This window comes from Anomaloglossus baeobatrachus, chromosome 7 (assembly GCF_048569485.1).
Source record: "Anomaloglossus baeobatrachus isolate aAnoBae1 chromosome 7, aAnoBae1.hap1, whole genome shotgun sequence".
Lineage (NCBI taxonomy): Eukaryota > Metazoa > Chordata > Amphibia > Anura > Aromobatidae > Anomaloglossus > Anomaloglossus baeobatrachus.
The window spans coordinates 61,905,175-61,926,976 of NC_134359.1; the positions used below are offsets into that span (position 1 = coordinate 61,905,175).

Genomic DNA, 21,802 nt, shown 5'->3' on the forward strand with positions numbered 1-21,802 from the left:
GTTTAAAAAAAAAAGACCACACAGAGAAAAATACTTTATTAGAAATAAATACACAGACACAGTAGGGACTCCATGTTTATTACTCCCTCTCATCCCTCCACGATGGAGAGATTTCTGTACTGACCATGCCAGGAGAGAGCGAGGGAAAAGAGAGAAAGCGAGCGGGGGGGGAGGAAAAGAGAGCGAGCGGGGGGAAAGAGAGCGAGCGGGGGGGAGAACAGAGCGAGGGGGGGGAGAAGAGAGCGAGGGGGGGAGGAAAAGAGAGCGAGGGGGGGAGGAAAAGAGAGCGAGGGGGGAGGAAAAGAGAGCGAGGGGGGAGGAAAAGAGAGCGAGGGGGAGGAAAAGAAAGCGAGGGGGGGAGGAAAAGAGAGCGAGGGGGGAGGAAAAGAGAGCGCGGGGGGAGGAAAAGAGAGCGAGGGGGGAGGAAAAGAGAGCGAGGGGGGAGGAAAAGAGAGCGCAGGGGGGAGGAAAAGAGAGCGCAGGGGGGAGGAAAAGAGAGCACAGAGGGGAGGAAAAGAGAGCGCAGGGGGAGGAAAAGAGTGCAGGGGGAGGAAAAGAGAGCGCAGGGGGGAGGAAAAGAGAGCGAGGGGGGAAGAGAGCGAGGGAAAAGAGAGGGGAGAGGAGAGAGGGATAAGAGGGGGGCAGAGAAGAGGGGGAAGAGGGGAGGGGGAGAAGAGTGGGGGGGGAGAGAAGAGAGTGGGGAAAGAACAGGGGGGGGGGGCAGAGGTGCTCTGTCACCAACTGTCTCCACTCTGTGACTTGTGGTGCAGGTGACAGAGTGCAGACAGTTGGTCCCATGCAGCAGGACAGATGGCAGAGCACAGCGGTGACATGCCTGTCAGTGTCTCGCTGCGTCCTGCTGTGCTGCTGGGAGGAGCACATGATCACACTGCCCGACACCGGCCGCTCTCCTGACATCGCAGCAGAGCGGGCGGGTGGACAGTGTGATCACATACTTACGTGCAGGGGGGGATTCAGCTGAAGACCCCCCCCCTGCACTGCACACTGGCACCCCTGTCTCACCATCTGCAGGACGCTAGCCGGCTCCACACAAACGTCCTCCGGATCCTCCCCTCGATGCTGGGCTGTGACGTGCGGTAGTCACCGCCCACAGCCCTGTCACTCAATCTGAGTGGCGCCGGCATCCTGTGACGTACCCGTCTTGTTTGAGAGCCCGGAAATGCTGGGACGTCAGAGGATGCCGGCGGCCACAGCTCCAGGGGGTCATGTGACCGGCACTGAGCGTGCAGGATAGCGCCGCTCAGTGCCAGAACTGGAAACAGAAGCCAATGGAGAAGACGCCTAGAAAGGTAAGTAGAGCTCATACAGAAAATAAAAAAAATGGGTGAACCACCCCTTTAACAAACGCACAAAATTATGCACCATTTTTACAAGCATTTTTTCTGACATTTCCAGGCACTCTGGGACAAGGTGCAGTGTTGGTTGCAGTTGATACTGCAGCGTGTACGTTTACTCTACGATCTTCAGATGTAGCAGACCGGAATCGCTGTGGGACCTCGTGTGGATTACGTCGGACCTGCAGGGGTGTGATTATGGGGTTAATAAAGTGGTGAATGAGGGGGATTTTTGTATTTTATTTCAAATAAAGGATTTTTTTCAATGTTTGTGTTTATTTCTTTTCATTTATTACAGATTGGTGATGGGGGTGTCTCAGACGCCTGCCATTACCAATCTAGGGCTTATTTGCAGCTATGGCGATTGCCACCGCACCAGAGGAATTCCGGAAGAGCCGGGTAAAGTCCTGGGATTGTCGCATCTAATGGATGCGACAATCCTTGGCAGGTGCAGGCTGATATTTTTAGGCTGGGTCTCTCCAGCCTGAGAATACCAGCCCCCAGCTGTGGGCTTTATCTTGGCTGGATATCAAAATTGGGGGGAACCACATGCTGTTTTTTTCCAATTATTTATTTAAATAATTAAAAAAAACAGCATGGGGTCCCGTTTTATTTTGATACCCAGCCAAGATAAAGCCCACAGCTGGGGGCTGCAGCCTGAAGCGGTAGGCTTTATCTGTGCTGGGTATCAAAATATGGGGGACCCTACTTCATTTTTTTATATTTATTTTTTACTGTATGATAGACCTGCAGATCGGGTCTGTGATTGGTTGCAGTCAGAAGCTGTCACGCAGGCTGGGGGCGTATCTGACTGCAACCAATCACAGACACTGGGAAAGCAGTGAATATGCATGAGGATAATGAGCTGCACCAGAAGTAAGAAGAGCCGTGGGAGCAGGTACGGTTGGGCCCAGAATGTATACGTTTTTTCCAGGTTAGTGGGTGTGACCGGCTTGGTTAGTGAGCTTGGTGACGTTTTCTCTCTTCCACTATATCATGCTTCGTCCCCCGTCTCCCATGTGATAGGGGTATGTGGAAATGACGTCATACCTGGAAGGAGCCCATACACTCTAGCATCTACCGAGCTGGTACAGCAATGCTGGAGACTGGTAAGTATAGCACGCTTGCTTTACTTCTTTTTACTACCATTGTGTCGGATCCAGGTCAGTCCCGGCCCAGCACTCAGGTACTTTTGAACCCCGTCAGGCTATGTTCACACAGGGCTTTTTTTGTTTTTTTTCCCTGACCAAAACCTGATCGTGTGACAGGAAATCTCCTTTGAGTCATCTGCATTTTTGGGGTGTTTTATTTCCAAATGGCTTGTATCAATGAAAAAACGTTGCAAAAGTGCTGCAAACAATTGACATGCTCATACTTTGAAATCTGCAGCAAAAACGCAGGTATTTGATAAAAGTCAGGAAAAAAATCTGCAGTTGTGTGTGTGTGTGAGCTGGGACTGTAAAAAGGAGCTTTTTTTTAGCATGGATATATATGCATAAAACCAAGGCAAATCCGTAGCTAAAAAAGCAGCAAAAAAGCCCTGTGTGAACAAGTGTCCGCTCTCCCTGATCTAGCCCCGATGACTGGCTGCAGGGGGCGGGGCTCCTACTGGTGATGTCATGGTCATGTGACTGGTCACGTGAGAGGAGTAAGTCGGGGCTCTGCTGCTAATGTGAAGTGTCAGAAGTAAACAGCAGACAGGTCTATACCGTGTGCAGGGAGAGTGCGTCATGGCTGCCCGCAGGGAGGGGTGGGCCCGGCAGCCTGCGGCTCTCCAGCTGCTGCGACACTACAAGTCCCAGCATGTCACGGAAGCTGCAATGTTACCACTTGTAGTTTACTAACAGGAGAACTACAGGCTGCTGAGCTGTGTGTGCAATGTGCATATAGCAGAGCTGTGTATGTAATGTGCATGTAGCAGAGCCGTGTGTACTGTGGTTACAGGAGAGCTGTGTATGTAATGTGCATCTAGCAGAGCTGTGTATGTAATGTGTGTGTAGCAGAGCTGTGTATGTAATGTGTATGTAGCAGAGCTGTGTATGTAATGTGTATGTAGCAGAGCTGTGTATGTAATGTGTATGTAGCAGAGCTGTGTGTACTGTGGTTACAGGAGAGTTGTGTATGTAATGTGCATGTAGCAGAGCTGTATATGTAATGTGTGTGTAGCAGAGCTGTGTATACTGTGATTACAGGAGAGCTGTGTATGTAATGTGCGTGTAGCAGAGCTGTGTATACTGTGATTACAGGAGAGCAGTGTATGTAATGTGCATGTAGCAGAGCTGTGTATACTGTGATTACAAGAGAGCAGTGTATATAATGTGCATGTAGCAGAGCTGTGTATACTGTGGTTACAGGAGAGCTGTGTATGTAATGTGCATGTAGCAGAGCTGTGTATACTGTGGTTACAGGAGAGCTGTGTATGTAATGTGCATGTAGCAGAGCTGTGTACTGTGGTTACAGGAGAGCTGTGTATGTAATGTGTATGTAGCAGAGCTGTGTACTGTGGTTACAGGAGAGTTGTGTATGTAATGTGCATGTAGCAGAGCTGTGTATACTGTGGTTACAGGAGAGCTGTGTATGTAATGTGTGTGTAGCAGAGCTGTGTGTATTATGCATGTAGCAGAGCTGTGTATACTGTGGGTATACTGTGGTTACAGGAGAGCTGTGTATGTAATGTGCATGTAGCAGAGCCTTGTATGTAATGTGTATGTAGCAGAGCTGTGTATACTGTGGTTACAGGAGAGCTGTGTATGTAATGTGCGTGTAGCAGAGCTGTGTATACTGTGGTTACAGGAGAGCTGTGTATGTAATGTGCATGCAGCAGAGCCGTGTATACTGTGGTTACAGGAGAGCAGTGTATGTAATGTGCATGTAGCAGAGCCGTGTATACTGTGGTTACAGGAGAGCTGTGTATGTAATGTGCATGTAGCAGAGCTGTGCACTGTGGTTACAGGAGAGCTGTGTATGTAATGTGCGTGTAGCAGAGCTGTGTATACTGTGGTTACAGGAGAGCTGTGTATGTAATGTGCGTGTAGCAGAGCTGTGTATACTGTGATTACAGGAGAGCTGTGTATGTAATGTGCATGCAGCAGAGCCGTGTATACTGTGGTTACAGGAGAGCAGTGTATGTAATGTGCATGTAGCAGAGCCGTGTATACTGTGGTTACAGGAGAGCTGTGTATGTAATGTGCATGTAGCAGAGCTGTGCACTGTGGTTACAGGAGAGCTGTGTATGTAATGTGCATGTAGCAGAGCTGTGTATACTGTGGTTACAGGAGAGCTGTGTATGTAATGTGCATGTAGCAGAGCTGTGTATACTGTGGTTACAGGAGAGCTGTGTATGTAATGTGCATGTAGCAGAGCTGTGCACTGTGGTTACAGGAGAGCTGTGTATGTAATGTGTGTGTAGCAGAGCTGTGTATACTGTGGTTACAGGAGAGCTGTGTATGTAATGTGCGTGTAGCAGAGCTGTGTATACTGTGATTACAGGAGAGCTGTGTATGTAATGTGCATGCAGCAGAGCCGTGTATACTGTGGTTACAGGAGAGCAGTGTATGTAATGTGCATGTAGCAGAGCCGTGTATACTGTGGTTACAGGAGAGCTGTGTATGTAATGTGCATGTAGCAGAGCTGTGCACTGTGGTTACAGGAGAGCTGTGTATGTAATGTGCATGTAGCAGAGCTGTGTATACTGTGGTTACAGGAGAGCTGTGTATGTAATGTGCATGTAGCAGAGCTGTGTATGTAGCAGAGCTGTGTATACTGTGGTTACAGGAGAGCAGTGTATGTAATGTGTATGTAGCAGAGCTGTGTATACTGTGGTTACAGGAGAGCTGTGTATGTAATGTGCATGTAGCAGAGCCGTGTATGTAGAGAAAAAGATATTGATGGCGTATACTATGCATGGGTTATAATTATCTGTTATTGGTGCAGCCCTTTCATGTCATTGTGTTTTATTTTCCTAGGATTATTTTCAAAATGAAGTTGATTTTTTTTTTTGTCTGGTAATAGAATGTTTGTCCAAGAAACCACATTATCAAAAAATGAGGGTTTTTTTCAATAGCTTTTTTCGGGTCTGTTTTTTTATATAATTATATATAATATATATATATATATATATATATATATATATATATATATATATATATATATATATATATATATTATATTTATTATATAAGCTGTACTGCCTGGGTTGGTTAATAACTGCTGTTAACAAATTAGAATGTATTAACAAAAATGTATTCTGCACACAAAAACCACAAAACAAATAGATAGAAATGTAATTATTAAATTATTGCCTATATTAACCAATCACAGCTCAGATTAATTAACTGTAGCAAAATAGAAGCTAAGCTGTGATTGGTTGCTATTGGCAGCATGATAAATCTCCAGGCAACAGAAAGCCCTCCCCCTGACAGTATATATTAGCTCACACATACACATATAGACAGGTCATGTGACTGACAGCTGCCGTATTTCCTATATGGTACATTTGTTGTTCTTGCAGTTTGGCTGCTTATTAATCAGATTTTTATTTGTGAAGGATAATACCAGACTTGTGTGTGTTTAGGACGATTATGTGGTGAGGTTGGTGTATGTGTGGTGAGATGTGTGCTGAGGATGGTATATGTGTTCATGTACGTGGTAGTGTGTGGCGCATTGTGTGTGTGTTCATATCCCCGAGTGTGGTGAGTATCCCATGTCGGGGCCCCACCTTAGCAACTGTACGGTATATACTCTTTGGTGCCATCGCTCTCATTCTTTAAGTGCCCCTTGTTCACATCTGGCAGCTGTCAATTTGCCCCTAACACTTTTCGTTTCACTTTTTCCCTATTATGTAGATAGGGGCAAAATTGATTGGTAAATTGGAACACGCGGGGTTAAAATTTCGCCTCACAACATAGCACCCGGCGCTGCCCGGGATAGTAACTGTCTCTCTGTTTCTCTCCCATTCTCTGTCTCTCTCCCTCTGTATATATCTCTCTGTCTCTCTCTCTCTAGCTCTTTGTCTCTGTCTGTCTCTTTCTCCGTCTGTCTCAATCTCTTTCCCTGTCTATCTCTTTCCCTGTCTGTCTATCTATCTCTGTCACTTTCCCTCTCTTTCCCTGTCTGTCTCTTTCCCTGTCTGTCTCTTTCCCTGTCTGTCTCTTTCCCTGTCTGTCTCTTTCCCTGGCTGCATTGTGACACGCCAACATTCCATATAAGGGCGTGGCTGCGCATTCTTTTGAAGTTCTGGCTGCACTGTGGCTCCCAGCTCCATTCGCTTTAATGGAGGCAGGTTTTTTGGTGAATAACTGTAAAGAGCGGGGTTAAAATTTCCCCTCAAAACATAACCTATGACGCTCTCAGGGTCCAGACGTGTGAGTGTGCAAAATTTTGTGGCCGTAGCTGCGACCGGTGATAGAGATATATATATATATATATATATGTGTGTGTGTTTTTTATTTTATTTTTTCCTTTTGTTGATTCAGAAATCTAATTTGGTACCTTTTTTATTTTTTTTTTTCTACACTGAAAACAAAACATAGGGAGAATACACCATGTGCAGAAACTTGTTTGTTTTTTTTGTAATGGATTTTTGGAACAGAATCTGCTGTAAAATAAAAAAATCAATCTAAAAAACTGTCTAAACTCACTATTTTTTTAATATTTTTTTTCTTGCTGTATCAGTACCACTTTTATGCATAGGGATACAGCACCCACTCGGCCGCTACACCCGCCTTCATATATGTGGAGGATCCTGATGATTTTAGTAATTTAGTAGAAAAGGACCAAGTGCTACATAACTCCTGCTACTTTCTTTCATGGCCTTTGCTCCAGGTTTTGCAGCGGTGCCCACGTTCTCCTCCATATAACTGTTATGCTGAGAAACCAATAAAAAAAAGCCTCTTACACCCCCCCCCCCCACCACAAAGTAAAAACCATTGTAGGTAGGGGTCATTAATGGGACTGTTTCTTTTCATCCCTGCAGGACCAGCTCCTGGCAGTCGGACAGTATCCCCAGGATAAGCTGCGGTCGGCCTCATACTTTACGTCCCCAGGAGAAGCTGGCTGCATTTATCTGTGAGTTTATTGAGTATAATACCGTAATACAAGAAGTACCGTACTTTGTGTGCTGCAGTGCTACAATTCACCAGCAGGTGGCAGGAAAGTACAATGAGAGAATCCAATGTGTTTACAGAAGTAGGAACAGATTATCATTTTATTTTATTCCTTTATATAGCGCTATTAATTCCACAGCGCTTTACATACATTGGCAACACTGTCCCCATTAGGGCTCACAATCTAGAGTCCCTATCTGTATGTCTTTGGAGTGTGGGAGGAAACGCATGCAAACACGGGGAGAACATACAAACTCCTTGCAGATGGTGTCCTTGGTGGGATTTGAACCAAGGACCCCAGCGCTGCAAGGCTATGTGCTAACCACTGAGCCAGATCAATGTAAAAGTAATGGACCGCCCCTTTAAAGGGAACCTGTCACCAATTTTTTGGCCTATAAGCTGCGGCCACCACCACCGGGCTCTTATATACAGCATTCTAACATGCAGGCCGCTGTGAGAACATAAAAAACACTTTATAATACTTACCTAATGGTCGTGCGGTTGGCCATATGGGTGTCTCCGTTGTCTGGTGCCGGCGCCGCCTCTTTCAGCCATCTTCGTCCTCCATCTTCTGTAGCCGAGGTGCATGACGGGTCCGACGTTATACACACTCGCCGGCATTCAGGTCCTGAGCAGGGTAGATCAGAGTATATTAGTGCGCCTGCACAGGATCGGTGAGTGTGTATGATGTAGGACGCATCATGCACCGCGGCTTCAGAAAGAGGACGAAGATGGCCTAAAGGGGATGTGCCCGCACCGGACAACGGAGACGCCCATATGGCCAAGCGCACGACCATTGGGTAAGTATTATAAAGTGATTTTTATGTTCTACACAGCGGCCTGGGCTCTTATATACAGCATGTTAGAATGCTGTATATAAGAGCCCGGTGGTGGTGGCCGCAGCTTATAGGCCAAAAAAGTGGTGACTGGTTCCCTTTAAGAATGGATGTTGATGGACTGTCAGCAAAAAAAAAATTCAATCATTAGGACATGATTGTTTTTGTAGTTCTTCTGTCCAGCATTACTGAACGTTGTGGAAGTTTTAAATCCCTTTAGTTCCATCATAAAACAAAGTGACCGGACCCAGCTGTTATGAGTCAGGTCAAGGAACATTCATGTAACCGCTTAAGCATAAAAAAAAAATCAGACTTTTTTTTTCCTCTTTCTACCTGCAGACCATAGTGACAATATGGATCCCTGCTCCTGTGACACCTTCATTGCTCTTCCGCCAGCGACCGTCGGCAATAGAATTATTTTTGGAAAAAATTCCGATCGGCCGAGTGATGAAGTCCAGGAGGTCGTGTATTTCCCAGGACAATCTTATGGCGCTGGAGAGAAACTAGAGGTACGGTGATTCTCCACCATTTTTAATCAAATATTAATGGGATTTAGAAATAATTTAAAAAAATATATTTAAAAATTCTACATCAGTAATTGTAAATGCAAGGGTTTGGATGTTTTATAGCAGATGGGAGCTAATAAAAAGTTGAGTAAGGCCCTGTTCACATTGCATACTTTGCTTATGTTAATGCATATGACAGACGAGCCTGACCTGCCAGAAAACAGTGTCTATATGGCTGTAAGGACTGTCCTTGTGTTCTACATCTGCCCTTTGAAATTGACACCTAGTGATGTCCCAGATGTGCAAGATTTGAGACAATTTTAGAGACGCTTTATGCCACGCTGTCTGCTCGCAGTAGTACGGGATACATTTGGCCTGGGGTGATGTTGAAAAAATGTCTCAATGTACAGTTCACTCTATATGACTTTGTCATATCATACTCATGGATTGAACCAGGGATGCATTCTAAGGGTATGTGCCCACGATCAGGACCCACTTTGTCCATGACGCGTTGGGTCCTGACCTGTGGGGCCACGAGTATGCTCCACAGGAGACCGCAGCTGCTCGTGCCCACGATCAGGGTTCAGTACGCTGCAGTCTCTCTCTGTGTTCTCCCTGCGGAGGATGCATGCGACTCAGTAGCAAAGAATTGACATGCTGTGGCTTGGAAAGCCGCACCGCAGGTCATTTTTCGCTGTGGTCCGTACACGCACAGTGGACATGAGATTTCTATAAATCCCATCCACTGTGCTTGTACTGTACATCGTATCGTTTTCGACGCAGCTGAAACATGCTACATCCAAAATGCTGTGAACCCTTATCGTGGACACTTACCCTAAGGGCTCATGCAGATGTCCGAGCATGGACTGCTAAACCACAGACTGGCTGCAGCACTCCTGAAACCCTCAGATGCCTTGATGAGCCTTTAAAAAAATAAAGCCAGTATAACAGGTCCAGTATGAATCAAATGTCAATTTGAGGCTGTTGCTTTCGGCTCAGGAGACCCTTGGCTGGTCCAAGCAGCAGGTTTCATTCTTTGACTGTTAAGGGTACGTGCCCACGATTCGGATATGCTGCATCCTGGACTCAGCTTGTCTCCTCATACCATGAACATCAGGGTTCGGGCCACTGTGGTCTTTAGCTCTATCCTCCCTGCGGAGAACCCTCGTGTCTCCACTGCATAAATTGACATGCTGCAGCTCGGAAAGCCGTGACTCAGGTCAGTTTACGCTGCGGAGCAAAGAAGCACACTGAGCATGGGATTTCTATAAACACATCCACTGTGCTTGTACTGCACAACGCAGCGGTTTGGACGCAGCTAACACACGCTGCTTCCATAAAGGCTCTGTCACACACACAGATAAATCTGCGGCAGATCTGTGGTTGCAGTGAAATTGTGGACAATCAGTGCCAGGTTTGTAGCTGTGTACAAATGGAACAATATGTCCATGATTTCACTGCAACCCCAGATCTGCCAAAGATTTATCTGTGTGTGTGACGGGGCCTTAACGCTGTGAACCCTGATCATGGGCACGCACCCTTAAAGTTGGTTGTGTGAAATCGGCCTAACAGATCGGTGAGTAGCAGCTTCCTGCTGGTATGAACAACATATTTTCTTTTCTTTCTTCATTAGGTATTTGCTGTTAATTTATTACAATGAAGCTACAGATAACATTTTTTCAATTCTGTGAAAAAGTATTTGCCCCCTTTCCAACATCTGTTTCTTTTTTTTGCTTGTCACACATAAATGTTTTCAGATGGTTTAGTTCATTTTAATACCAGTAACAACTAAAGATGGCGGGAGGAACCTCAAAATGCAGATTATAAATGATTTTGTTTGGCATCCATATGTGCTCTCCTCAGATGGCGGTATCGTATGCTGTTTTTCAGACCTTTGCGCTGCGTCATTTTGTCAGACGGTTTCTATTTAGGTTTGTTTTCAGGATGAGACCAATTGCGGCACCTGAATCCTCTCCCACCACGATGCCCAAGTCTGCAAAACCGGTCCGCATTTGGCCACCGTAGTTGAACCGAACCCAATGGATTTGGCTAACTGGTTGACTTCGGAGCTAAAGGGGCAAATACTTTTTCACTGCAGATGTGGAGCTTTGATACTATGTTAGGCCCCCTTCACACGTCAGTGATTCTGGTACGTATGTGCTTTTTTTTGTACGTACCAGAATCACTGACATACACAGACACATTATAATCAATGGGTCTGCTCACACATCAGTGATTTTTCACTGAACGTGTCTTCTTGCAGCGTACACGCATGTCCGTGATTCTGCACGGAGACAAGTTCGTTTTTTTTTCTGGCATCACTGATGACCCACGGACCACACTATGGTGTGGGCCGTGAAACACGTACCAGAAAAACACTGACATATTAAATAATAAACATTTTCAACTTGCCTTTCCAGCGATTCGCTGTGCAGCCTCCGCTCTCTGCAGCTCCTGCCTGGCTCATGAATATTCATAAAAGCAGGAATAGCCGACCCGGAAGTAACTGCAGAGAGTGGTGGGTGAACGCTGCAGAGCCGAGGAGTTCAGCACCATGGACAGCAGGAGCGAAGGCAGGTGAGTAATATCCATTTGCAATCACGGATTGCACATGGACAACCCACGTGTGCCGTGATTCACGGAACACGAACACGAAGGGACATGTGCGTGTTTTACACGTCAGTGAAGAACGTCTGACGTGTGAAGGGGGCCTTACTGTACACAGGTCATATCACATATTCCTCCTTTATTGACAGTTATATAATTTATTTTGCTCCCAGTGCACGTATATCGAAATCGAACAAGCCCAGAAGACTCACGCGGTGGTTTTAAGTCGGCCATCCTGGCTGTGGGGAGCGGAGATGGGGGCTAATGAATTGGGCGTGTGTATTGGAAATGAAGCCGTGTGGGGGAAAGAAGAAATTGATGAGGAGGAGGCTCTTCTGGGCATGGACCTTGTCAGGTCGGGGTGTGAATAGTTTACTTTTACAATCGGACTCAGCGGAGGAAGGTTTTTGTGAAGCAGATGTGTATCTTCTAGGTTAGGTCTGGAGCGGGCGGACACGGCAGAAGAAGCGCTGGATGTGATCATTGGCTTGTTAGAAAAATACGGGCAAGGCGGCAACTGCATGGAGAGCTCGATGTCCTTTTCGTATCATAACAGCTTCCTCATAGCCGATAGGAAGGAAGCGTGGATCCTGGAAACAGCCGGCAAGTACTGGGCCGCGGAGAAAGTGGATGGTAAGTAAAAGGACATGCCAGATCCTTTTCTGCTCCGGCATCATTTGTTGGGGGCCCCATGCACATTAGACTGTTGGCCGATCCCATCGATATCAGCGGGTTCTTCTGACATTATATGAATTGGGGGTCTGAGACATCTGCCAGGTTCTCAGACTCCTCTGGTTATCGGCAAAGGTGATCCTAACAGAAAGCAGAGTGTCTTATAAGCTGGTGGCCAACAGCTGTCAATTAATTAAAACATTTCCAGGAGCAATAGCTAAGGCCCGTTTCAGACGTCAGTGATTCTGGTACGTTTGTGCTTTTTTTTTTTTTTATGCGTACCAGAATCACGGACATACACAGACCCATTATAATCAATGGGTCTGCTCACACATCAGTGATTTTTCACTGACTGTGTCTCCGTGCATTGTACACGCATGTCCGTGATTGCCACACAGAGACATATCCGTTTTTTTTCTTGCATCACTGATGTCCCACGGACCACGCAATGGTGTGATCTGTGAAACACGTACCAGAAAAATACGGATATTTAAAATGATAAACATTTTCTACTCACCTTTCCAGTGACGCTCTGTGCAGCCCCCGCTCTCTGCAGCTTCCTGACCGGCTCATGAATATTCATGAATGCAGCCAGAGCCGACCCGGAAGTAGCTGCAGAGTGCGGTGGCCGGACACTGCAGAGCTGGAGACTTCAGCACCACGGACAGCAGCAACAGGAGATGTGAGTAATGTCCATGTGCAATAACGTATCACGGATTGCACATGGACAACCCACGTGTGCCGTGAATCACAGGACATATGCGTGTTTTACACGTCAGTGAAAAATGTCTGTGTTTTTCACTGACGTGTGAAACGGACCTTAGGAATAGGACAGAGTAGAATTTAAAGAAAAGTTGCTCCTTAATTTAATGAAGAAACACAAGCATTCACTAATACAAACATATCAGAGGAGCTGACAGGTTCTTAAGGGGTTGGTCTGGGATTTTTGGACATTTTCCCAAGAACAGTATTTATATAAAATAAAAAAAAATCTTATTAAAGTTCCCACCAGTCCTGCAGTGATGACATCTCTTTTTTCACTCATGTCACCACTCAAACTGGTCACTTGCCTCAGCAGTCACGTTCCACAAATGCAAACAACCCTGAGGCCAGCGAGTGATGTACCATGGGGTGCACCAGAGTGGTGGTACTGGTATAGCAGGGAAGTAAATGCGTTTCAAGGGTTGGAAAACCCTTTTTCCCGCTAAAAAAAAAAAAAAGAGGAGGAGATGGAGTGCTGGCCCGGGGAAAGGTATCATGAGTGTGTTCCACTCTGGGGAGACCTCTGGCGAGTCTACGACTAGAAGGTCACAAAGCCTTATTGTTCGTAGGTCTATAACTGGTATTTAAAAGTACTTTCTTTTAGTGGTGTAGTGGTTAAGGACTCTATCCTATCTGGCTGTTCTTTGTAGCCTTAATCTCAAGTGCAGCTCTTTTGTGACCACTCCCCTTTGCTATAAAAAGTCACGTTTTACCATTTGATGGCAGTTATAGAATAGAATCTCATTGTCATGCTGACCACTTTCAAAGGAGCCTATCTCTGGAAGAAGCTGAGGTGTCGTGACTATTGTAGCTGTGTTTCTTCATCGTTCCTTATGGGAGACCCAGACCATGGGTGTATAGCTTCTGCCTCCGGAGGACACACAAAGTACTACACTAAAAAGTGTAGCTCCTCCCTCCGAGCATATACACCCCCTGGATGACCACATCTAGCCAGTTCAATGCTTTGTGTTCAGGAGGTCACACACACATGCATTCTCATCTGATTTTTGATTTCAAAGAGTTGGAAGAAAAGCGGGTCCAAGCTGGACTCCCGGCATGTCCCTTCTCACCCCACTGTGTCGGCGGTGCTGTTAAGGTTGATTTACAAGGCTGGAGCCTTACATGCCGCGCTCCTTCACCATCCCTCGGGCTCTGGCTTGAAGTGGGAGCCATCACGGTTCTCTCTGCTTTGCAGGAGACCGGTCTCCATCCGCAGCCCTTTCAGCACCCTGCCGGACGGAGCGCTCACCCCTCAGGGACCTGGTCCTGCGTCTCATAAGCTAAGTATTGAGACGTTATTGAAGGGTCCCTTGTGCATTTATTGTGGGGAGAGTGTGTTATTTCACTGTGCTGTGATTTCCGGCCGGTTCTCTGGTTTTCTCCTGAGAACCGCGCCGAGGGTGCCTGCTCGTCGGCCGCATGAGAAAATTTAGGCCCCGGCTTCGGCTGCGGCCTAGTTTCGTTTTCACTGCCCCTGCATGTCAGTCATGCAGGGGGACAGTGCGGCGCCGCCCACCGGCCGTTCAGCTCAGGGGAGGACACTCCTCTCTGAGGAGATGTTTCCCTCCCCTGTATTTCTCCTTGGCCCTCCGGTTCCCGCTCTTGGACTAAACCCCGCCCCCCCTCCTCACTCCGGCGCCATTTTATCAGCGTTCACACACTGATCGGCGCTGGCTGCTGCAGCTCTGCATCTGTCTGGGGGTCCAAGCTGTGGAATCCGGAGGGCACACAAAACGGTCTGGTAAGCCACAACCTCTGGTTGTGGACTTTCTTGTACACTCTCTGGGAGTCATTCTGAAGGAGTGTATTCTTACTGCAGAACCTCCACCTCAGCAGCATGTCTCTCACTAGGAGCAAGGCTGCAAGGCTTTACTCTATATGCACTGCATGTAAGCTCATACTGCCTGAACCGAGCACATATCCACATTGTGATGCCTGCTCTAACATGGTGGTGCCTCAGCCTGGAGTCTCCCCAGGGGTCCCTCCGGCTGCTCCAGCCCCGGTGGCTGAACCCCCGGCTTGGGTAGCATCGTTTTCTAAAAGCTATCTCCCAGTCCTTTGCTGACTCCATGGGACAGCTGTCCCGGACTCTGCTGACCATGCATCAGCCCCCTTCTCAGGGCGCCTCTGCTGCTCCGACTCGCTCTGCAGAGCTCACAGAGTATTTTTCATCTGTTCCCGGACCCCGTCCTCCTAAACGAAGATGCAGGGACTCTTCTCCTTCCTCGTCCCACGGCTCTGATTCACGAGCTGAATTGCAGGGCGAGGAGGATGCCTTTACTGTGGGCTCGGACGCTACCTCTACGTACCCCATTGATCTATCTGAAGGTGATGCGGATGTTAGTGACTTGATTGCGTCCATTAATTCCGTACTGGACCTCAATCCACCAGTGTCAGAGGAACAAGCCTCTCTGGTAGAAAAACACCAGTTTACCTCACCTAAGAGAGCAAGGAGTATGTTTTTTTTTAACCACTCCAGTTTTCAGGCCACTGTGACCAAGCCCAGGGCCTGTCCTGACAAACGCTTCCCAAAGCGTAGTTCTGATGACAGTTTTCCCTTTCCACCAGAGGTGGTCAAGTAGTGGGCTCATTCACCAAAGGTAGATCCTCCGGTGTCTAGAATCTCAGCCCGGACAGTTGTATCTGTGGCCGATGGCACCTCACTTAAGGATCCCACTTACCGCCAGGTTGACCTTCTGGCCAAATCTCTATATGAGGCGGCAGAGGCCTCGTTCTCCTCGTCCTTTGCAGCAGTGTGGGCTCTTAAGGCCGTCTCTGCTTCTCTGGAGGAGATGCATTCCCTCACCAGGGACTCTATGCCCGAAATGGTTGCCTTAACTTCCCAGGCTTCGGCCTTTTCATCCTATGCCATGTCTGCCATTCTGGAGGCTTCTCACCGCACGGCGGTGGCTTCCGCTAACTCCCTCGCGATCCGCAGGATCTTGTGGCTTCGAGAGTGGAAAGCAGATGCTTCTTCCAAGAAGTACCTTGCTGGGCTCCCCTTTGCTGGGTCCCGGCTGTTCGGTGAACAACTGGATGAAATTATTAAGGAAGCTACTGGCGGGAAGAGTACTTCCTTGCCACAAACTAAAACCAGGAAACCTGTCCAGGGCAGGAACCAGTCGAGGTTCCGTTCCTTTCGTTCCTCTAACTGGTCATCCTCTAAGCCCTCAGCCTCATCCACTAACTCAGCCAAGGATCGAAAACCCAGCTGGCGCACAAAGCCGCGTCCTCAGAAGAGCGGAGGGGCCGCTGCCACTAAGGCAGCCTCCTCTTGACTATCTGGCTGCGCCAGCAACGTCCTTGGTCGGTGGCAGGCTCTCCCAGTTTGGCGACGTGTGGTTCCAACACGTCTCCGATCAGTGGGTGCGGGATATCATCTCCCACGGCTACAGGATAGAATTTTCTTCCAGCGCGCCAAACAGATTTTTTCTGTCCACTCCCCCCTGCTCCAAAGCCGCCGCCTTCTCTCAGGCCGTGGCATCCTTGCAGGCCAACGGAGTAATTGTACCGGTTCCCGCCCGGGAACGGTTCAGAGGTTTCTACTCCAAACCTCTTCCTAGTCCCCAAGAAGGACGGTTCCTTCCGGCCCATCCTGGATCTCAAGCTTCTCAACAAGCATGTTCAGGTGCAGCACTTTCGCATGGAATCTCTGCGATCGGTCATTGCCTCAATGACTCAAGGAGATTTTCTAGCATACATCGACATCAGAGATGCCTATCTGCATGTGCCAATTGCAGTTTCACACCAGCGTTGGCTACGTTTTGCAATCGGAGAGGAACATTTCCAATTCGTGGCTCTCCCCTTCGGGTTATCCACGGCCCCTCGTGTATTCACCAAGGTCATGGCAGCAGTGGTTGCGGTTCTGCACCTCCAGGGGTTGGCAGTGATTCCTTACCTGGACGACCTTCTAGTCAAGGCTTCATCCAGTGCAGACTGTCAGCGGAGTGTCTCGCTCACTCTCGCCACGCTTGTTCAATTCGGGTGGCTTGTCAATCTGCCCAAGTCCACTCTGACCCCGACCCAGAAACTTACGTACCTAGGGATGCAATTCGAGACTCTGCCGGCACTTGTGAAGCTGCCCTTAGTCAAACAGCAGTCCCTTCATCTGGCGGTGCGTTCTCTGTTGAAGCCCCGCCGTCATTCCATCAGGCACCTCATGCAGGTGCTGGGTCAGATGGTGGAAGCGGTTCCCTTTGCCCAGTTCCATCTGCGTCCTCTGCAGCTGGACATTCTCCGCTGTTGGGACAAGCGGACTTCTTCCTTGCACAGGTTGGTGGCTCTGTCGCCACAGACCAGGAGCTCTCTTCAGTGGTGGCTTCGGCCCCCGTCTCTGTCTCAGGGACGCTCCTTTCTGGCCCCGTCCTGGATGATCCTCACCACGGATGCCAGTCTATCCGGCTGGGGAGCGGTATGTCTCCACCACAGAGCACAGGGCACTTGGACTCCGTCCGAATCAGCCCTCTCGATCAATGTGCTGGAAATCAGAGCTGTGCTCCTAGCTCTCGTAGCCTTTCACCACCTGTTGGCGGGCAAGCACATTCGAGTCCAGTCAGACAACGCGACAGCAGTTGACGTGGCAGTGGGCTTAATACAATCTGATCAGAATGGTAACAAAAGAACCTCATGTTCTATTTAATTTTTTGCCTAGCGGCTTTAGATCATTGTATTTCTTTGTCGCTCTATTGGGAGACCCAGACAATTGGGTGTATAGCTACTGCCTCCGGAGGCCACACAAAGTATTACACTTAAATGTGTAAGGCCCCTCCCCTTCTGCCTATACACCCCCCGTGGGATCACGGGCTCCTCAGTTTTCATGCTTTGTGCGAAGGAGGTCAGACATCCACGCATAGCTCCACTGTTTAGTCAGCAGCAGCTGCTGACTATGTCGGATGGAAGAAAAGAGGGCCCATACTAGGGCCCCCAGCATGCTCCCTTCTCACCCCACTTTTGTCGGCGGTGTTTGTTAAGGTTGAGGTACCCATTGCGGGTACGGAGGCTGGAGCCCACATGCTGCTTTCCTTCCCCATCCCCTTAGGGCTCTGGGTGAAGTGGGATCTTATCGGTCTCCAGACACTGAGGCCGTGCTCCATCCACAGCCCCTGGGAATCTGCTGGACATGGAGCTGAGTATCCTCAGGGACATGGCCCTGCTACGTTGAGGTACTCTGTGTCCCCATAAAGGGGACCGCGCACAGACACACGGCAGCACTGCTGGGTGTGTTAGTGCGCCAGGGATGGCGGCGCTGCCCGCACTGGTGCCATCGCACACTACAGCGTGCTGGGTGTGTTAGAGTATTGGGGGACTGCCGCGCTAACCGCCGCTGCCATTTTTATCTCAGGCGCGGCTGGGACTTGTGGTGCGCCGGGGACTTCCGCGCCGACCAGGGCTTATATGCCGGGCCGCGCTTATCACTCTAGTCCCCGGCTTTTGCGGCCTACTCTCACTTCGTTACCGCCCACTGGCCTGCCAGTCAGGGTAAGGGCGTGACGCTGCACAGCACGGCAGCGCTGAGAGATGGAGCATGCTTTGCATACTCCACCCCTCTCACTGTACACAGTGTGAAACCGGATTCCCGCACTTTCTGGGGCACGCCCACGGCCTCCTCCTCTACACAGGACGCCGGCAGCCATTCATGTCAGTTTTTTCTGTGACTGAGAAAAGAGACAAGTTTGGGAAGACCCTGGCAGGGATTCTGGTGGTCACACAACCGCTGTGAGCGGGCGGTAAGCAGCACCTGTGGTGCTGACCCCACTAGTGCCGAAATGCACATATAGATATATGCTTGTACGCTATACATTGCACTGTTCGGTCGCACTTTTGTATTTTGGCTATATACCCTCCTTGATTGTTCGGGGGAAATAACAGCATATCGTCTGTGAAAAACAAGGGTGCAGAAGCACAGGTTTTCTATGCAGCCTGTACAGCATGTATGGCTATACTGCCCGCAGGTTCCACGGACCCCAATTGTGTACAATGCACGGCCCTTGTGGAACTTACTCAGCCGGAGTCTCTGCTAATGGTCCAGGTGATGGGGACGGAGTTTGCAGTATTTACTTTTGGCTTTCTGAGACTATGGCTAAGATACTAGAAGCCTTGCAGTCCAGACCGGTCCCTCAGACCATGGGCTCTGTTGATTCATTGCCCCTGGTCCCCCCCCCCCCCCAGTTGGTACAACAAGGTGCTCCTGGAGTGTCTCAGGGATCCCAGGGTGAGGGGTCTGACTCGGACCGCAGTCCCAGAACCCCTAAGCGACCTCGCTGGGAGCATCCCTCGACGTCACCGCATCATTCAGGGTCTCAGCATGGGGACTCTCTCTATGATAAGGCGGAGGTATCTGATCAGGATTCTGATCCTGAGAACGTTCTCTACCTGGATACACCTGATTGTGACACCGTAGTGAACGATCTTACGGCGTCCATCAATCATATGTTGGTTATTTCTCCCTCAGCTCCTACGCCTGAGGAGTCAGCTTCTCAGCAGGAGAAGTTCCGTTTCAGATTCCCCAAGCGTACATTGAGTACGCTTTCTGGATCACTCTGACTTCAGGGAGGCAGTCCAGAACCACCAGGCTTGTCCAGATATCGTTTTTTTCCAAACGCCTTAAGGATACACGTTATCTCTTCCCTTTTGACGTTGTCAAGGGCTGGGTTCAGTGTTCCAATGTGGACCTCCTATCTCCAGCGGCTAAATCCTTAGTTGCAGTGGAAGATATGGCTTCACTCAAAGATGCCACTGACAGACAGATGGAGCTCTGGTTGAAATCCATCTATGAAGCTATTGCCGTGTCTTTGCTCCAGCTTTCGCAGCCGTCTGGGCGCTCCAAGCGGTCTCAGCGGCTCAAGCGCAAATTGAGGCAGTCACACGTATGTCTGCGTCGCAGGCTGCGTCTTTAACATCTCAAACGTCAGCGTTTGCGTCATACGCCATTAATGCTGTCCTGGACTCGGCGAGCCGGAAGGCGGTTGCGTCCGACAATTCAGTGGTAATACGCAGGGCCTTGTGGCTGCAGGAATGGAAGGCAGATTCTGCTTCCAAAAAGTGCCTAACCAGTTTGCCATTCTCTGGCGACCGCTCGTTTGGTGAGCGACTGGATGAAATCATCAAACAATCCAAGGGAAAGGATACATCCTTTCCTCAGGCTAAACCGATCATACCCCAACAGAGGAGGGGACAGTCGAGGTTTCGGTCCTTGCGGGGCGCAGGCAGGTCCAATTCTCCTCGTCCAAAAGGCCTCAGAAGGATCAGAGGAACTCCGACGCGTGGCGGTCTAAATCACGCCCTAAAAAGGCCGCTACCAAGGCGGCTTCCTCATGACTTACGGCCTCCTCACACCGCATCCTCGGTCGGTGGCAGGCTCTCCCGCTTTTGCGACACCTGGCTGCCACAAGTAAAAGACCGTTGGGTGAGAGACATTTTGTCTCACGGTTACAGGATAGAGTTCAGCTCTCGTCCTCCGACTCGATTCTTCAGAACATCTCCACCTCCCGAGCGAGCCAAGGCTCTGCTGTAGGCGGTGGGCATTCTGAAGGCAGAAGGAGTGGTGGTCCCGGTTCCTCTTCAGCAACAGGGTCACGGTTTCTACTCCAACCTGTTTGTAGTTCCAAAGAAGGACGGGTCCTTTTGTCCTGTTTTGGACCTAAAACTGCTCAACAAACACGTAAGGACCAGGCGGTTCCGGATGGAATCCCTCCGCTCCGTCATCGCCTCAATGTCCCAAGGAGATTTCCTAGCATCGATCGATATCAGGATGCTTATCTCCACGTACCAATTGCTCCAGAGCATCAGCGCTTCTTGCGCTTCGCCATAGGAGACGAACACCTTCAGTTCGCGGCACTGCCGTTCGGCCTGGCGACAGCCCCAAAGGTTTTCACCAAGGTCATGGCTACAGTAGTTGCGGTCCTCCACTCTCAGGGTCACTCAGTGATACCCTACTTAGACGATCTGCTGGTCAAGGCACCCTCTCAAGAGGCATGCCAACACAGCCTCAACGTTACTCTGGAGATTCTACAGAGTTTCAGGTGGATCATCAATTTTCCAAAGTCAAATCTGACACCGGTCCAATCGCTGACATATCTTGGCATGGAGTTTCTTACTCTTCCAGCGATAGTGAAGCTTCCGCTGGACAAACAGCGTTCACTACAGACAGGGGTACAATCACTCCTTCAAGGTCGGTCACACCCCTTGAGGCGCCTCATGCACTTCCTGGGGAAGATGGTGGCAGCAATGGAAGCAGTCCCTTTCGCGCAGTTTCACCTGCGTCCTCTTCAATGGGACATCCTACGCAAGTGGGACAGGATACCGACGTCCCTAGACAGGAACGTCTCCCTCTCTCAAGCAACCAAAGCTTCCCTTCGGTGGTGGCTTCTTCCCACCTCATTATCAAAAGGGAAATCTTGCCTAACCCCATCCTGGGCGGTGGTCACGACGGACGCGAGTCTGTCAGGGTGGGGAGCGATCTTTCTCCACCACAGGGCTCAGGGTACGTGGACTCAGCAAGAGTCCTCACTTCAGATCAATGTTCTGGAGATCAGGGCAGGGTATCTTGCCCTAAAAGCGTTCCAGCAGTGGCTGGAAGGCAGGCAGATCCGAATTCAGTCGGACAACTCCACAGCGGTGGCTTACATCAACCACCAAGGTGGGACACGCAGTCGGCAAGCCTTCCAGGAAGTCCGGCGGATTCTGCTGTGGGTGGAAGCCACAGCACCCACCATATCCGCAGTTCACATCCCGAGCGTAGAAAACTGGGAAGCAGACTTCTCAGTCGCCAGGGCATGGATGCAGGGGAATGGTCCCTTCACCCGGACGTGTTTCAGGAGATCTGTTGCCGCTGGGGGATGCCGGACGTCGACCTAATGGCGTCTCAGCACAACAACAAGGTCCCGGCATTCATGGCGCGGTCTCACGATCACAGAGCTCTGGCGGCAGACGCCTTCGTTCAGGATTGGTCGCAGTTTCAA

At 49.3% G+C, this 21,802-nt stretch overlaps 1 protein-coding gene across 3 annotated transcripts in view; it reads left to right on the forward strand.

Annotated features, from left to right (window-relative positions):
- The first annotated feature begins 2,980 nt into the window (after positions 1 to 2,980).
- Positions 2,981 to 21,802, forward strand: part of SCRN3 (secernin 3) — a 41,894-nt gene continuing 23,072 nt past the window's right edge. For 2 of the 3 annotated variants that reach the window (XM_075317350.1, XM_075317353.1), the window contains exons 1-5: positions 2,984 to 3,056; positions 7,330 to 7,421; positions 8,635 to 8,804; positions 11,582 to 11,763; positions 11,842 to 12,041. In XM_075317350.1, coding sequence (XP_075173465.1) covers positions 8,649 to 8,804; positions 11,582 to 11,763; positions 11,842 to 12,041 — 538 coding nt within the window. In that variant the 5' untranslated portion in view covers positions 2,984 to 3,056; positions 7,330 to 7,421; positions 8,635 to 8,648. Of the gene's footprint in view, positions 3,057 to 7,329; positions 7,422 to 8,634; positions 8,805 to 11,581; positions 11,764 to 11,841; positions 12,042 to 21,802 lie in introns of all 3 variants that reach the window. The other variant, XM_075317351.1, reaches the window with a different exon arrangement.